The sequence below is a fragment of the Muntiacus reevesi genome, chromosome 2 (assembly GCF_963930625.1).
Source record: "Muntiacus reevesi chromosome 2, mMunRee1.1, whole genome shotgun sequence".
Lineage (NCBI taxonomy): Eukaryota > Metazoa > Chordata > Mammalia > Artiodactyla > Cervidae > Muntiacus > Muntiacus reevesi.
In genome coordinates, this window is record NC_089250.1 from 45,114,364 (window position 1) to 45,132,146 (window position 17,783).

A 17,783-nucleotide genomic window follows, 5' to 3' on the forward strand; every position below is an offset into this window, starting at 1 on the left:
AGAGCCAGGACTCGGATTTAGACTGGGTTTGCAGCCCGCTGCCTGGGACCTAAGTATGGTTTCTGAATGGCCACAAAGGGTGAAAAGAACCTCTCAAGAGGCGAGAAGGAGCCCAGACATCAATGCCGTACGCGCGGCTCCTCCTCTGACCCGCCTGTGCTCAGTGTTCAGAGACCAGATGGCTGCAGAGCCTCTGATGGTCAATGTCCAAACTGTGGTGTGACTCCAGCCGAGCTGGACCAGGGCGGAGTCGTGTCCCAGCTCCTCCGCGTCTACATGAGCCCGTCCCGCCCAGAGGTTCTGCCCAGTACCCCCACACACACCCCTGTCTTACTCGGCTCTCATCTCCTAGTGAGCAGCAGCAAGCACCTGGCCAGGAAGTTCCGGGGTCACCTGCGCACGAAGATTGAGTCGGGGGAGGGGACGGTGCCTGTGCGTGGCCCGGGCGCAGTGCAGACCTGGGATGGCGTCCTGCTGGGCGAGCAGCTGGTCACCATGTCCTGCACAGACAAGATCGCCAGGTAACAGCCCCTCTCCTCATGTGAGAACCGCCCTGGTGTGGGGAGGGGGACAAGGGCTGTGGTCCCGGAGGAGGGCCTAGTCTGGTACTGAGGTGCACCGTGTGGTCCTGGACTCTGCCCACATCCCCCACCTCCCTGGAGAGTCAGGCAGAGCTGTCAGAGGGGCAGTCGGGGCTCAGAGAGGCAGATACCCAGGGACCTGGGGAGCCGGGCAGTGGGGACCCCAGGCCCTGGCCCTGCACGTGGAGATGGCCCAGGTACACTCGGTACCCCTGTGGCTTCCTGGGCTACACAGCAGATAAAACCTGAGCCCGTGTAAACAGGGATCTGGAATCTTGAGGAAAATGACCAACAAGCTGCAGGAGAAACAGGGCTGCTTACTGCCCTGGAGGGACTGACCACCCTGGCCCAACCACATAAACCAAAACACTGATTTCTGCAGCAAAGAGAAGCGCCTGTAGCATCAGCTGGCTCCTCTGTCAGAAGAAAATGCGCCCTCCCCTGTGATGTTCTCATCCCTCATCAAAAGAGAAAATGTGCCCTCCCCTGTGATGTTCTCTTCCCTCATCAAGAGAGAAAAGCAGCTGTTTCCAGCATGAAGGAGTCCTCCTGCTACCCCAAGAGCGCTGGGCCTCTGACTGACCCCTAGAAAGTGAAGTGGACAGATGATGCAGAATTGAAGATTCACCGTCTCTAGGACCTCAAACATCAGGGGACAGAGAGTGAAACTCGCTACGAGGCCAGCGTGGCATGGGGCATCAACATTTCCCACGGATATGGCCGGTCTTTCTGGCCTGGCTGTAAGAAGCGATCCGAACCCTCCGTCACAGGCAAACGCCGAAACACCACTCCTGAAATGACAGGAAACGGGTTTTGGGGGTCTTAACTCTTGTCTCTCAGAGTCCAGAGGGTTATAAAAGTCTAAATCTTCTGGAACTAATGTTCCTTTAGATATGGTTTCTAATTTTAAGCACCTGAACTTGATTATCGATTGCAATGTGTCTTTAAATGAACAGATTAAAACTTTCTCCATAAAAATGGACTACAAGTAGTTACAGCTGCTGTCCAGGGACTCCTGCACTGAGATCTCAGGCCACGGGGGTCCCTCCCACTGAGTGTGGGCAGGGCAGTCTGGGCTAGGGCCACCAGGGCAGTCCCATGGGTCCTCCAGGCACAGAGAGTGCGTCCCTCATTAAAGAGGCCAGCTTCTTCCGTGGATCGCCCCCTCAGGTATCGTTGCATTTCAGTGACCAACAGACAGACACAAATGTATTTCTTTAGGATTATCTACACTGAAACCAGATCTGCAACTTTCTTCTCTGTCAACACTGTGGTGATATCACTGTTTGAACTAGAGGAAAAGTATTCTCCCATTCCCTCCAGAAAACTGAAAACTCTCCAGTTTGTGTTCAGGGTGACTTTGGCTTTATCGATGGCGTTGGCCGGACAAGTTAAACTCCTATAGCCAGGCCAGGAGAAGGCTGATCGGCTCTGCTGCGAAGGTGATTAGGAGGAAGCCAGATAGAGAATTTGTCTTTAGACAATCGCACAGCCAGAGCCATTCAGATACAGTTTTGTTCCAAGCCAGTCCACGGATGGCTCTGGAATGCTGACCTCATCGTTTGAGAAAGGGCTTTGTTATCCATGGTGATGTCCACTCCCCGGCATCTCACGCCTCCAGCAGTGTCCTCTCCTTCACACCTTTCGGATGCCTCCTCTCTGGGAAAATCGCCCACCAAACCCCAAGGACAGCCCTCCACTCCTTTCAGGGAGACAGGATGTGACTCACAGAAATGACCACAATCATTTTTTTAAGTGAAGTTATGCAAATCTGATAGGCTAAAGTAAACGTTTCATAAAACCAATGACTGTTTAAATTGTGGGACTAAACTGTTTGTGTGTAAATATTACCTTTTATATTCCACTTGAGTTTTATGTGGGTGAGCACATTACTTTAATGACCCGCACTTACAGAGGGGGGGACGTGCCTCCATCCTCGCCAGCCAGATGGCTGCCTTTTCTTGCATGAGATTAAAAGATGTTTCTCATTCACCTCGATGCTTCTGAGGCAAATTAATATGGCCAGCTAAATTGCTTGTGTTTTTGGAATAAAATTTAAAGAGAACTTTTTAAGGCAATTGGTGTCACAGGTTCCCGGAGCAGACTGCTCTCCAGGTAGGCCTGCTGGTTTGAGCGTTCAGTAATTAATGGAAAGAATTCCGTGTTAATTGACTGCTTCGGGAAAGGGAAATATAATGACTCCTTATTAATCATGAAAGGAAATGTGCGGCGTGGAGGCCCCACAATAATCGCTCTAACCGTAGAGAAATGTTAATTAATGAAAAGAACAATGATGTAAGAAATTAGCTGCATGATGCTTATGCGGCGGATGGAGGGTGGATTTTAAGCACATTATTTAGAATGGAAACCACAGAATCCTGCCTTAATAACACATACGCAGAACCTTGTTCCACCCAAATTTGGGGGAAAGTCTGACAAGGGCCCTGTCACCTTTGCTGGCAGAAACCGACACGCACCCAGAGCAGCTTTCATTTTGGAGCCACATGCTCTGCTCAGGGCCCCTGAAGTCAAAGCAGCCCAGAGCCCAAGGAACTCGTTGGGTCACCGGAGCAGGCCCCGCCCACTGCCAGGTCACCCAGGCCGGGCACCCAGGACCTGACCCCCATCTCCCCCCAGGTGGAACGTGTTGGGCCTGCAGGGCGCGCTGCTCTGCCACTTCATCGAGCCCGTGTACCTGCACAGCATCGTGGTGGGCAGCCTGCGCCACACTGGCCACTTCTCCCGTGTCATGAGCCACCGGACCCAGGACGTTGGCCAGCTGCCTGCCTCCTACCGGCACAACCGGCCCCTGCTCAGCGGTAAGGAGGCCATCCTCAGAAGCACACCCCTGTATCCAGTCCTGGGCCCCAGGGCAGGCTTTCCAAGTCGGGCCCACGCCGCTTAAGACCCAGTGCCTGGTACCTGAAAGACCAGACGGGCGGATGAAGGCGCCGGTGATGGTCCAGGGTGGACTCCCCACACGTGCGGTGTTACTGTCAGGGCCGTGTCTGCGGGGCCATGGAAGTACAGGCAATGAGCATGCATGTTCAACAGGGGAGGGGACCCAGGGCCGCAATCCACCCTGACCTGATCCAGGAGTGAGTTTCTGAATGTCCCCCCAGCACCCCCACCCTGGGAGGAGGCACAGCCCAGGGTCCTGAGGAGCAGGAGTCACATGGCCATGCCCTGGCAGACGCCTAGCTCTGGGCTCAGCGGGGGTGACCCTCCACCCCGAGGAGCCTGTCCTGACCGGCAGCCCCAGGGAGGTAGAAGAGAGGCGTTTCTGTGCTCCCCATGCTCCTCCCCTGCAGGGGTGCTGGGTGGACGCATGTTGATCCACAGGGACCAGCCAGTCTAGGGCTTGGGTTTGGATGAGATCCTCAGAAAGAGGAGACAGAGACAGTGGAGAGCTCTGGTTAGAGTCAGCCTAGGAATGCCTGGGACCCTGAAATTGTTCACTTAGGAGCCGAGGGGTACTGGTGGTGCCCGCGGGGTGGCGGTGAAAACAGAAGGCGCTAAGCTGTGAGGGCTTCCGCAGGCCAGGCCAGCTCCCCAGAGGAGGCACCTCCCACCTCCGGTCTCCTAGCCCGACGGTGGTCCCTGGCCAAGGACAGCATCTCGGACCCCAGAGCTCAGACAGGGCAGGAGAGCATCGGGGCTGGGACTGTCTGGTACTCAGAGACCCAGGCTTCTTACGCTCAAGACCCTGTTCCTAAAACCTGCAACCCTCTGCCAGAATCAGGGGCCCCCCTCAGATGCCAGGGGTCCCCAGGGCCAGAGAGGGGCCTCGGCAAACTGCAGGGAGGCCATGGGACAGGGGTTGCAGGGGCTGTCTAGGACCACAGCCCAGCTTTCCTCGCTGTGACCTTGGGCTGACCTGTGGTAGATGGGGTCCCCTCACACGCCTCCCCACCATGAACAGTGCCTGCAAGTCTAACCCGAAGCTGTACACAGGGGTCCCCAGGCCTGAGCCCAGGCAGATGATGCCCACAAACAACCTGGGGGTGGCTTTCCTGGGGGGTGGACACCCACAGGGGCTGGGTCTGCAGTGCAGTGACTTCCAGCACCAGATGCTGCTGCCCTGGGAACTAAGTGGTCCCATCCACTGTCCAGCCATCCAGCCATCCGCTCAGGAGCAGGAGGCTGCAGAGGAGCAGCATGTGGACAGGAGGGGTGCCCCGTGACTGGATCTGGGTGTTGGGAGGGCCAAGGAGGCAGGGGTGGGGAGGGGCTGGGCTGAACAACCTGCAGCATCAGGACCATGAACACAAGGCCCAGGGCGTCCTCTGCCCACTCCTGTGTGACGCCAGCAGGACCCGGGGACTGGCCATGTTGGCTGCACACAGAGTGGAACGGCGTGGAGGGCACATGGCTGAGGGCCCAGGGTTAGCACCCCTCCTCGAGGCCACCGTCCTCCGTGGTTTAGAATCCACAGCAGCCCCTGGGCTTAGAAGGAACCAATTTAATGCTCTGCTGTCCTGAAATGCAAACACACCGGTTTCCAGTCCAGACTGGGCCCTGGTCACCTCGCCTTGCCAGCGGCCCTGCACCCTCAAGCCTTGCTTCTTTTCACTCCATCTTGTGTCCATGACCCTGGCATCCACCCCCTGGGAAGCTGGCATGCAGCAGGCACCCCATGAACACATGTTCTCAGGTGGCCTTCCCATGACTCCATCCGTTCCCCAGTCCACAGGACAAACATCCAGAGAGGAGAGGTATGGGCTGTGTCCTCATTGGACAGCCTTGCCTTCAATGCCCTGAGTGCGCCCGAGCCCTATAACAGCGGCCATCCGCCCCTCCCTCAGCCCCAGTCCCCACTGGGCAGGCAGCGCTCACACCTGGCACCTGGTCTTTCTTGGCAGGAGTGAGTCAGGCGGAAGCACGAGAGCCCGGGAAGGCACCCCACTTCAGTGTGAACTGGGTGGTGGGCACGGCGGACGTGGAGGTCATCGACGCCACCACTGGGAGGCGGAGCTGTGGCCGCTCCTCCCGGCTCTGCAAGCACAGGCTCTCGGCACGGTGGGCGCGGCTCTATGGCAAGGTGGGGGCCGCTCCCTCGCAGCGTCTGAGGGCGGGGGGTGGCGGGGGGCACAGGTGGGGCCAGGTGACCGCGGACACACCAACTGGTCCCCCGGGCACCCCGGATGTGGCCCCTCCAAGCAGGTCCCCCACCCACAGCAGGCTTGTCCTGTGGCCCCAGAAACAGATGGAAAGGGGTTCAGTGGTGAACGGCTGTGGCCGGCCCAGCCTGTGAAAAATCCACGGGGACTTCAGAGTCAATGTGCTTCCGGTTCAGACAGAAGGAGACAGATGCTCCAAGGTTAGGTCCCCCCAATTACATGGCAGTGAGTATCAGGGCCGCGGACTGGCCAGCGAGCAGCTGGAACCCCCACCATGGCCCCCACTGGCCAGGCCGCTCCCGGCAGGCTCACGGCCCCTCTCACTCTGTTCCACAGCTGAGCACCCGGATCCCACGACACGGGGACACGCCGTCCATGTACTGTGAGGCCAAGCTGGGGGCGCGCACCTACCAGGCCGTCAAACAGCAGCTGTGCAGAGCATTCCAGAAGGCTGGCCTGGGCACATGGGTGAGGAAGCCTCCCGAGCAAGACCAGTTCCTGCTAGCGCTGTGAGGCTGGCGGGGCACGCTGCGTGCGGCGGGCGCCCCCATGGTGCTGACCCGCACCAAGCGTTCGCTTTCCTCTGGTGTTCCAGAAACACGCATGTCCAAGTTCGGGCGAGCAACTCGCCTTGAGTTAAGGGCGTGGTGCTTCTCTGACGGCCACTCCCAGGAGGCCAGGACTGAGGTTGCCCACCACACCCCGCTTCCAGCACAGACGGCCCTGTCTCCCTCCCCTGTGTGTCCAAGGGAGCTTCCATTCGGGCCGGAGGTGCCAAGTGCTGCCTTGAAAAGTGCCGAGGTGCAGCTGGTGAGAAGCAGCCAGGCCCACCCGGCGCCCCCGCCCCGCCGCGCACCTCCCAACCGAGAGGCTGCCACGAGCACAGAATGTGGGACTTCAGGGTAAGCCACGAGCGAAGAGAAAAGCCATGGGCTCCTCTCCAAAGAAGCCAGAAAGCACGAGCTGTCACATTCATCGGTTTGTTTTTATTCCACTTCCTTTCAAAAGGCCTCGAGGTGCATGATATTAAGGAGTCCCAAAACAGGACCAGAAGAGTGAACCATTCTCACAGAGCAAAGGGTCAGTTCCCAAGGCACCGGGGCCACGATCAAGGGCCTGAGGAACTCACCTGCCAACATCCGATGACGAGGGCCCCACACCCCACACCATCGCTCCCACGGCTGTGTTCCTGGAGGATGACGACTCAACAGCACAGACAAGGTCTGAGCCACTTGGGGTCGTCTTGTCCCAGACTGAGTCCTGCCCTTGTGACCGAGCTTTATTAGAAAACAAGCCCAGAGCACACAGAACCTGTGGGATCTTGGTCTCCGATCTTGGCTCTCCGCTCTCCATCCTGAACGACAAAACCTTCACTCAAGCAGCTGCAGCAGCGCAGCAGGTAGGGTCCTGCCACTTCTGGGTCCCCTGCCCTGCATACCCAGGGCGCCCGGGATCGAGGGGGCAGCAACCCGAGCCCGCTCCATGCAGTGGGGAGACACCCAGGACACCCTCAGTCCATTGTACACCTCTCACCACAGAAGGCTCATGTCTGGCTCCATCATGCTGGTCAACCGACCCCTCGTTCCTCCAGTTAAAATATCTTGCATTCATGGTGCAAAATAGAAATGGCAAGGCTCCATAGCAGCCCGGGCTCCTCACTTAACCTGAGAAATGCAGGCACAGAGTTGGACTCACAGATCCCACAACAACAGGACAAAAGCAAAACAAAGAGAGCTGCTGGTATTTGTCACAAGTCTGGAAGGAGACGCTTCTCCTAGGATTTAATATAAAGTCAAACTCAGCACTCAAGTTCTTTGACAAGAAAAGACTGGCACGGCAGTGGACAACTTTTCCAAGATAAAGTTTCAAGAGAGATGTAGGTGACTCACAGTGATCTTTCATAAGAACCGAGGAAAGATCTTAATTCTTACACAGCCAGGGTCAAGGCCAGTTGATGTAAGTCTCTGATCCTCCCACGTCTTACCGGACGAAGCTCAGACAGCAGGAGGCCTCAGGCCAGTTGTGACTCTGACTCTGGAGCCCGAGTCAGAGCTCTGCTCTCAAGGCTGGAGGCACAGCCCATCCTGGCTCCAAGCAGAATCCCAGCTCATGGCACACTGAGCTGATCCTCGGGGATGACGTCTGCGCTTCATACAAAGGAGCTCCCAGCACAGAGAGCAGATGACAGGGACAATGCAGGGGGTGACCCACAAACGAGGCGGGGGCGCCGCCCAAAGTACCTGCTTAGGGGCTCAGAAGGCGCCCACCAACCCGTCATGAGCCTCCCCCAGGGCCTGGGTCGGGGCTGCATGTTCACGTTCGTCTGAGGCACTGGGTCTCCACAAACCACCCCAACTGATATGTAAACAGCTGCTCCTGGAGGAGGTGGTGCCTGACATCCAGTGCACGTGAGCACCAGCCTGGGTCCAGTCTGTGGGGTCAGGAGGGCGCCTCTAGGCGAGAGAGGTGGACGAGGAGTCTGCAGGGTCCACCTGCAGCAAGACAAGGGTCCGAGGGCAGCGGGAAGCCAGGCTTAGGGCCTGGCACTTTGCCATGAGTGAGCAGGAAATGAGAAACGACCCCAGGGTTCCTGGCACAGGAGGGCAAGTGGGGGCAGGAGCTGGAACGACTGGAAGCTCGAGGAGGGTCCTGGGTTGGTGGGAGGGCCCAGCTCAGATCATCCCGGAGCCCAGAGGTATCTCTCCCTCAGCTCCAGGCCCCGGGAACCTGGCCCTGTTTAGGCAGGTCCACCTGCACATTTTAATTGGAAAACCCTGGGGAAGTTGAGTCAAGCAGAGCCTGATACCTCCTGGACCCCACCTGTGGTCTCTGTGAGAAGAAAACTTGAGTTCCCCTGAAAGCAGGACAGAGCCAACCAAAAGGCCCACCATCCACTGCCTGCAGAACCTGCGGGAGCACCATCTGTGCCTCCGCACTCACATCTGCCCTGCTGGGTCCCATCCGCCCGCCCCATCACATCCACCTCCCTCCCCAGTGCACACGGCTCCATGGGGGAAGGCCTGGGGCTCCCTGTGCAGAGCATCTTGGTGGGACCCACCCGCAGAGTCGGGAGTGGGCAGCAGGTCGTACATGTGACAGCAAGTTGCTCGATTCGAGATTTGTGTTCTGTTTTCACCAAGCAAAGTATGTGCAGGTCTATGACTGTTGTTGACTTTTGCTCCTCTCTGAGTCTGTTCATGTCTGGAGGCTATGGTGTCTTAACATCCACTGTTCCTCAGAACCATCAAGGAGCTTTTCAAGCAGGCGCAGCTCATATTTTCCCACATGATTCCTTTTTCACAGTATTCTGTTCTTACTGGTAAAGTTAAATGCGTTCTTTTTTTTTTTCCAGTATAATGTTTATCATGTCTGGAGAGCCATAAATAGTAAATACAAGGTATATCAATGCCCAGAATAGAATAGTTAGAGTATTTTGATGAAATCCTATTTTTAGATTAAAAATTTCAAGATGTGTCTATAGTATCTTGTTTAAAGAAATTAAAAAGATATTTGAAACTTAGACATTTTTAATTTAGAGAAACTTCTATACCCATTTTTTAAGAAGCCATTCCAATGAAATCGTCTAATTGGCCCCAAAATACAACAAACAGCACTTTCTGATGAGACCAAAGGGAAGTCAGGAAAGCCTGTTTATGAACCACCCCTCAGCGGCCAGGTGAGCCTGAGCTCCTCCCCATCGTCCCACATACTCCCTGGCCCCGCATGGAGTCCCTGCAGGGGGTGGGCGGTGGGGAAGAAGCTCTGACTTGGGAGGGCCCCTGGGGCCCCCTTCCCACCCTCTGCCATGTCGACTCACCCCCAGCTGCAGCACTGTGGGTTTTGGGAACTCGGGATGCTCCAGCTTCTGCTAAGATCCCCCCACAGACTGAATCAGATCAAATGAAGGGTGCAGGTGGGAGTGGGGGAGGCAGAAACAAGAGGCAGAGGCAGCTTCTGCCTCCAGCTGCCTCTTCTTTCCCACGCTCTCTCCCTCCTCAACCTCCCCCCTTTCTCTTGCCTGACACCCCATCCTGTTACCACTGAGCGTCAGGTCTCAGGTGCGTGTCTGCCCTGAGCCCCACTTCGTTGACTGTTTCAGGTCTTTGCTCAGGACTAGGCAGCCCCTGGAGTGTTCCCGTGATTTCGTGTTCAGTCCCTTCAGGCCCCTGGAGCCTGTTTACCAAAAGGGACACTGACATCACAGCTCTGAACATGTAGACCAAATCGTATCACTGCTGCAGGGATGTGCGGGCAGCGCCGGCCCTGGAGAAAGAAACACTTGGCTCTCAACTCATGTGAGAAAGGAAGCCGGGGGAGAAATACCCTCCAAAGACAAACAACCTGGACTCTAGGGCCTCGTGTCACACAGGCACTAGGTTTCTACCACTCTGCAGTACATGCATCAGTAAAAAAGGAAAAACACTTTCCCAGCAGTGCCCAGTTAATTTTCAGCATTTTTTAAGCAAAATGAACTTAATAAATAGTAATTCTTAAGTGAAAGTATGTACATGAAAGCATGACTGAATGGCAATATTGTAACGATCGATGTACATTTGTAATATTTGTAAAAAAAAAAATCCGAAACCTTAAAATATGAATTTACATATGTTAATTTGCCTCTGAGTTCTGTAAATTGCACTTCAGTGAAATCTGATAAGTGAATGTTTCTGTTAAGTGAATAAAAACATTAAGCACAATTGTGTTTCCTGGGGTGTTGGGCCTTTCTCATCAAGCAGAGTTCTAGGGGCTCAGAGTCCACAGAAGGTCTGCCCCCACGAAGGAAATGGCAGGATCAGCTTCCGAACCTTCATCTTCTTACAGGAGTGCATCTGAGATCAGGCCTTGGGCAGAGGGTCTGAGCCCCCCCAGCCTGGAGGGAAACGAGCCCAAGGTGAAAAGGACAACAGATGCCCCCTGGTGGCCAGAGGCGGGGGACAAGGACTTGGCCGGACAGGCACTCCGGGAGGACAAGGACTCCAAGGACAGGGACTCCAGGGGGACAGGGACTCGGGGACAGGGACTCCGGGGGGACAGGGACTCGGGGATAGGGACTCCGGGGACAGGGACTCCAGGGAGGCAGGGACTCGGGGGACAGGGACTCGGGGACAGGACGTGGGGGAGGGACTCGGGGACAGGGACTTGGGAGACAGGGACTCAGGGACAGGGACTCGGGGGACAGGGACTCGGGGGACAGGGACTTGGGAGACAGGGACTCGGGGACAGGGATTTGGGGGACAGGGACTCGGGGACAGGGACTCCGGGGGGACAGGGACTCGGAGACAGGACTTGGGGGAGGGACTCGGGGGACAGGGACTCAGGGGACAGGGACTCGGGGGAGGGCAGGGACTCGGGGGAGGGATTCAGGGACAGGGACTCGGGGGACAGGGACTCGGGGACAGGGACTGGGGGACAGGGACTCCGGGTGAGGTGAACGGGCTGAGTGCAGGCAGCGTGTGACCATCCTGCTATCACAGGTGGGGCCATGAGTATGTCCACGCAGGCAGGTGACTCAGGCTGTCCCCCAGGCCTCACAGACGAAGTCCATCAGGAGTGGCCCTCCCCCCAGGGCCACTCCAGCTGGAGCTGGAGCTGGGGGGACCACACCCACCCACAGGAGACGCACGGCACCTGGCGGCCAGCAGGTCAGCTCAGGGTCCTTCCTCCCAGGACAGCGGCCTGGTGAGACTTAGCCTGTGGTCTGATCACAGGGCCACCCGAACTCCGTGGGGGCCTCCTCAGACCCAACTTCACCCAAGTTCATGGGACAGGACAGTGACCACGTAACCGGCCAGTTGCCCCACAGGGAGCGGGGCACCCGGGCAGGAGGGTTGCTCAGGATGAGCAAGCACTGGAACCCTCAGGGAGACAGGTCCTGGACACAAGGGGAGGAGAAGCCTCCACAATTCCCTTGCACACTTGGAGAACCCCTCTCGCCAAGCAGCAGCTGCTTCCGGTCCCCACGGGCTCCCACCTGCAGGGAGCAGGGACTGCGTGAGGCCAAGGCAGCCCCTCTAAAGGCCAAGGACGCATGGGCAGACCAAGGCTGACCTCTGACCTTGAGTGCCCTGGACTGGGGCTGAGCCAGACACACCGTCAGGGACCTCAGCCCCCCTCAGCCACTCTCCCCCCAGACCCAGCCTCTGGGCCTCAGGCTCTGCTTCTGCCAGGGTTGGGGTCCCTGCATAGAGAAGCAGGTTCAGAAAGCCGGTAGCCAGAAGGAAAGGTGTCCACTGCACTTGCAGTCACCTGTGGGTAAGTCAGGTCTCATCTAATGACGCTAGAAGGGAACCTTCCTCCCTGCACGTGGGATTCCTTCTCCATCCCGACCCGGCGGGTCAGCGTCACAAGCAGTGACAACCTTAGCCAGGACCGCACCCTGGGCGTCTGCAAGAGGCCAGCAGGGGGCTCTCCACCCCAAGCTCTGTTCCGCGAGGGGTCAGTGTCCAGAGTGACTTCTGACACTCACCCCCAGCCAAGGGAGCTCACGTCAGGGGGAGGGGGACACTAAAATCCATCATCCCCTCCCTGGACTAAGGCATGCAGATGAGCGAGCTTGGGACAGGGGACACTCGCTGCCTGGCCAGGCCGAGAGGCCCGTCGTCCAGGCGGGCAGCCTTCGCGCCCTCGAGGAAGCAGCTGTCGTGGAGGTGTGCGGCCAGACAGAAGAGGCCCGACTGGGAATGCAGAGCTGCAGCTCAGGCCCAAAGGCAGCAGCCTTGTCCTCCTTGGCTGTGGCTGTGACAGCCAGTCTCTGCCTCCCTCCTGCGGGCATCCTACCTGAGAGCCCGCTCTGCGAGGCTGTGCCTCAGGTGCCTGGTGCAGGGAGCGAGTGAGACTGCTGAGCTTCTCCACTAAACCCCAGAACTGAGGTCCCTCAGCGAGGGTTGCTTCAAGTTTCCAAGAAAAGCCTGTTTCCACACCAAGAGATCACAGGGACGAGGGGCGCTCCATGGACCACCCACCCCGTCCAGCAGGGACTCAGCTGCCACCTGAACTGGGCACCCTGAGGACCCGTGAATATCCTTGCACTGACCTCAGCTTATCTGGAACCTGGTTGGTTGGTTTCCTCAGTGGGTGGAGGCTGTTTGCACGGTGACTTGGGGCTTCCCTAGTGACTCAGCTGGTGAAAAATCCGCCTGCAATGCAGAACCCAGTTTAATCCCTGGGTCAGGAAGATGCACCGGAGAAGGGATAGGCTACCCACTCCAGTATTCTTGGGCTTCCCTTGTGGCTCAGCTGGGAAAGAACCCGCCTGCAATGTGGGAGTCCTGGGTTCGATCCCTGGGTTGGGAAGATCCCCTGGAGGGGGCAAAGGCTACCTACTCCAGGATTTTGACTTGGAGAATTCCATGGACAGTATGGTCCATGGGGCCACAGAGTCGGACACAACTGGGTGACTTTCACTTTGGCATCAGGAAGACTGTGTTGACCCACAGCTCTGAGCAAGGTGGCTCCTGCCTTTGAACCCCAATCCCTCATCTTTTAACAAGAGAATCATACCTGCAGCAAAGGGTTGTGACGAGGATTCATTAAGTATGTCAAGGGGTATGTGTTTGCTTTCGGTAATAAGTAGTCATAATGATGAGTTACTACTCGAGTCTGGAGGTTTTTCTGCCCTCCTCGCCATCACAGGACTCCAACCGTTCACTAACAGGGAGGGTCAAAGTGATCACTCTCCAGGTTCTTCAATAAATAATATTTACTGAGACTTGCTATGAACAACCCATCGTCCTCCATCCTTAAGAGATAATTAAATACATGTGCTCTCTAGTCCCAAAGAGCTCATAGATTAGTTGGTGGCAATGAACACAAAGCAATTTAAAAAGAAATTAAACGGTGTCCACAACACAGGCTGGACATAATTAGCAGCGGACAGTACTGCTTTCCAATGAAGCAAGGGGGGCACAGACCAGGTGACCAGGCAAGTCCGGTGCCAGGGGTGGGGGTGTTGGAATAATCAGAGGGAGGCAATGGCACCTGGCCTGGGGGGTGGGGGGGGGGGGTGGCGTGAGGCCAAGACCACCCTGGGCAGGGTCATCCACAGGAAGAGTCCAGAGGTGAGAAAAGGGAAATGCAAGCTGCCCTGCCTCAAGGAGAGACATTAGAAGCCCTAATTTACAAATGCTCGTAGGGACTATTTCAAGAGACAGCCACTGGAAAGTGTGCAGAGACTCAGAGATAAGTCAGGGTCACTGCAGAGGGACTAGACCCGACACATTCACTGCCCTTCTTGCCTGTGGCTGGACCCCCCTCCCGGAAGGGAGCTCCTCTGCCCCTGGACACCCCAAAGCTCAGGGAAGACACCCACCATCCTGTCCCCTGGGGGCAACACATGTGGACGTGGTCAGAGCAGGTGCCCGGTGGGCGGGTGTGGGGACAGGGCGGCTAGAAGCACAACCACAGTCTGGGAGCCCCAGGGGCCAGGTGGGCAGAGACCCGACGCCAGGGTCAGCTTGTCAGCACCGTCAGCACCAACCCCAGAGCTGGACTGTCTCGGCCAGAACCCCCCTTCTCCCTCCAGTCCATGCTGAGACACCGGGAAGGGACCACCCACCCATAAACTGTGGCCGTGATGCGAAGTGAGTAGCTAACACACAAGCACCGAGGACAGTACCCAAGCAGGCAGTGGTGCCGTGGGCCCCTGCTTCTGCCCCACAGACGGGACGCTCACTGTTGACATCCGGGCCCCTGCTGAGGAAGGAGATTTCCCTGAGGACTTCGTGCCGTAAGCCCAGTCCACATGAGAGGCAGCTTCTGAGCTGAGCCAGCCTTCCATGTCGAGCCAACTCAGGGACCAGATGCACATGAAGACACCTGCAGATGACTCCAGAGTCATGACTGCACTGCTCCCAGTGTGCAGTCCTCCCAGACATCATGGAGGAGAAAAGAAGTCATCTCTGACACACCCTTTCTGAACTCGACCACAGAATCCAGGAGCACAATGACTGCTTTGTACACACACGCACACACACTGTCGCCGGCGTGGTTTCTGATGAAACATCCCATGTTCCTCTCATCCCTCTTTCCTAAAGCTGTGGTATATTCTTGGTGCTTTCCAGATTTTGCTATTCTGCAGTTTGAATGTGACATGCCCAAGTGTTGATTTTCTGGCATTTCTGCACTTGGCATCCCCCAGCATCTCTGATTTGTGGTCTGCCTTATGTCATTACTTTTGGGAAATTCTCAGCTATTATCTCAAATCTCCTTGCTCCGTGCTCTCCTCCGGTTCCCAAATGTGGATATCACACCTTTCTGTAATTGTCCCTGGATATTCTATTCTGATTTTTTCGTTCTTTTTTCCTCCTTGGATTCCTGTTTGGGATGTTTCTATTGGCCCATGTTTAGACGCTCAGTCCAGTCTACTGAACGGCTTCTCAGAGGCATTCTTCATGGCTGCCCCAGGGTTTTGATTCTTTCTTATGGTTTTCACATCACTCCCATCGGCTCTCGCACACTGTCTACCATTTCCACTAATGCCTTTAGCATGTTAACCAGAGTAGTTTTGAAACCCTGGCTCCGTAACCTCCAGCAACTCTGCCCTATCCATAGCTATTTTATACCTCATATATGATCAGTGTATTTCACACATTCAATTAGACCCCAATAAAACTGTGTCATAAAAAAGGAAAATCAAGTTCCTATATACAATAGAGAGAATTAGTTACAGAACATACACAAATAATTTTATCACTGAAAAAGCAGGAAAAGTTCACCAGAAGGACATTTTTATATCACTTGTTGAGAATCAATTCAGGGCTAGAAGACATTAGTAATACATATGCATCATAGAAAATGATTATATTTTAGCAAATATACAAGAACATACCCACCTAGCCAAAAAAGTGCTGCTTTCCTCAAAACAAGACTGTGAGAATAAAGTCTTACTCTGGCGTGTGGCCCCCAATCAACACAATTTTTGGACTGTCTCCTAGATTTGAAATTGCCTGAACAGTCCCCACTTATGAACATAGAAAACTACTTTTATTGTTTTATGATCACACCTGGTAAATTAAATCCTTATTACATTTCCCCCTTTAAAGCCAGGATTTACAAAACGTATCTGACCAACAACCCAATTTTGACAGTGTAAACTGCCTTTTGACAACTGCCTTTGTGACTGTTGTTTTTTTTAAAGCCAACCACTTTTATTATCATTCTTGTATTTTATAGGACAAGAAAAAAGAAGGAAATGTAACAAACATGTCAGCTTGTATTTTTTTTTTACCTACAGGTTTGTACATGTTGTTCTGTTTACACTGGGGAGCAGGGTCTCCCCGCCTTCAGGCACAGCGGCTGCAGGTGTCCGAGGTCCTTCTGCAGATGCAGCTCTGACACACACGTTGTGGCCCATGCAGCCACAGGAGCAGCAGCTCTTCCTGCAGGAGGTGCACTTGCAATCTCTGCTTTTGCAGGAGCCAGCATACGTGCAGGACCCACCTGCGGTGCAGGAGCGGTTGGAATCCACGGCGAACTGAAGCAGGGCTGGGGTCCAGAGACGACTGCACAAAGGATGGCAAGGATGTCAAAGGGGCCTGCTCTTCGTGACTGTTTTTCTCAAGAACATGATCTTGGAACAAAATTGGCTTTGCGTTTCCTCCCGTGGAACGTACACACTGACAGAAAATCAGACAATTTAGGATAAAACTATACGTTTTTAAGTGCAAGAATTAGTATCTGAAGTGAAAAATTAGGGTTTGCAATAAGCATGAAACTGGTGTGGAAGAAAATATTACTACAAATTCCCTCATCTTACCAGCATTCACTTGATCCAACACTTTCTCTTTAGAACTGTTTCTATTATCTTGGTTGTATGATGTTAGACATATTAAAGGAACATCTGAAGGAGCACTCAGGTTATACAGTGTGAGAACTGGAACACACACCCATGTGCCCAACATCCAGATCAGGATGACACCCGTGTGCCCACGTCCAGACCAGGACCGACACCCATGTGCCCATATCCAGGTCAGGATTGGCACCCATGTGCCCACCATCCAGATCAGGACAGGTACCCGTGTGCCCACCGTCCGGATCAGGACCAGCCCCCATGTACCCACAGCCCAGGTCAGGACTGGCCCCCGTGTGCCCACCGTCCAGATCAGGAACGGCACCCGTGTACCCACCGTCCAGATCAGGACTGACACACGTGTGCCCACCGTCCAGATCAGGGCCGGCACCCATGTGCCCACCGTCTGGATCAGGAACAGCACCATGTGCCCACCATCTGGATCAGGGCCGGCACCCTTGTGCCCACCCTCCACATCAGGGCTGGCCCCTGTGTGCCCAGCGTCCAGATCAGGACCAGTGTCCATGTGCCCAGCGTCAAGATCAGAACCGGCACCCATGTGCCCAGGATCCAGATGAGGAACGGCATGGTGCCAGTCTCAGCTCTTCCTGATCTCACCCTTTCCTTCACCCCAGCCCCATTCCTGGCCCACAGACAACCATTTGGAATGTTGGGTTTCATCTCACGAAATACGAGGCCATGATCACATGCATGGCTGGATGGCTCATGCCTCACAAGGTTTCACATGGACCAACAGTTGCACACAGGTGCATGTGGGTCATCCAGTTTCTGTCATGTCATATTTCTCTGTGTAGATGTACCAAGATTTGCTTTCCAGTCCCTGGTGGTGTGTGCCGGTTGTTCTGTGTTTGGTGCTATGACCTTGAACGTGTGCTCTTTGCGAGCCCATGGACTGCAGCTCGTCAGGCTCCCCTGTCCTTCACTATCTCCCGGGGTTTGCTCAAATTCATGTCCATTGAGTTAGTGACGCTATCTAACCATTTCATTCTCTGCCACCCCCTTCTCCTTTTGCCTTCAATCTTTCCCAGCATCAGGGTCTTTTCAATTGAGTCGGCTCTTTGCATCAGGGGGCCAAAGTATTGGAGCTTCAGCATCAGTCCTTCCAATGAATACTCAGGGTTGATTTTCTTTAGGATTGACTGGTTTCATCTCCTTGCAGGCCAAGGGACTCTCAAGAGTCTTCTCCAACACCACAGTTTGAAAGCATCAATTCTTTGGCACTCAGACTTCTTTACAGTCCAACTCTCACATCAATACATTACTACTGGAAAAACC

At 55.1% G+C, this 17,783-nt stretch overlaps 1 protein-coding gene across 1 annotated transcript in view; it reads left to right on the top strand.

Moving 5' to 3' along the window:
• ADARB2 (adenosine deaminase RNA specific B2 (inactive)) overlaps nucleotides 1-6,214 on the top strand; it is a 222,991-nt gene extending 216,777 nt beyond the window's left edge. Inside the window, exons 7-10 of the mRNA XM_065919621.1 lie at nucleotides 353-521; nucleotides 3,219-3,400; nucleotides 5,444-5,622; nucleotides 6,038-6,214. Of these exons, the coding sequence (XP_065775693.1) occupies nucleotides 353-521; nucleotides 3,219-3,400; nucleotides 5,444-5,622; nucleotides 6,038-6,214 (707 nt within the window). The remainder of the gene's footprint in view (nucleotides 1-352; nucleotides 522-3,218; nucleotides 3,401-5,443; nucleotides 5,623-6,037) is intronic.
• Nucleotides 6,215-17,783: the final 11,569 nt, after the last annotated feature.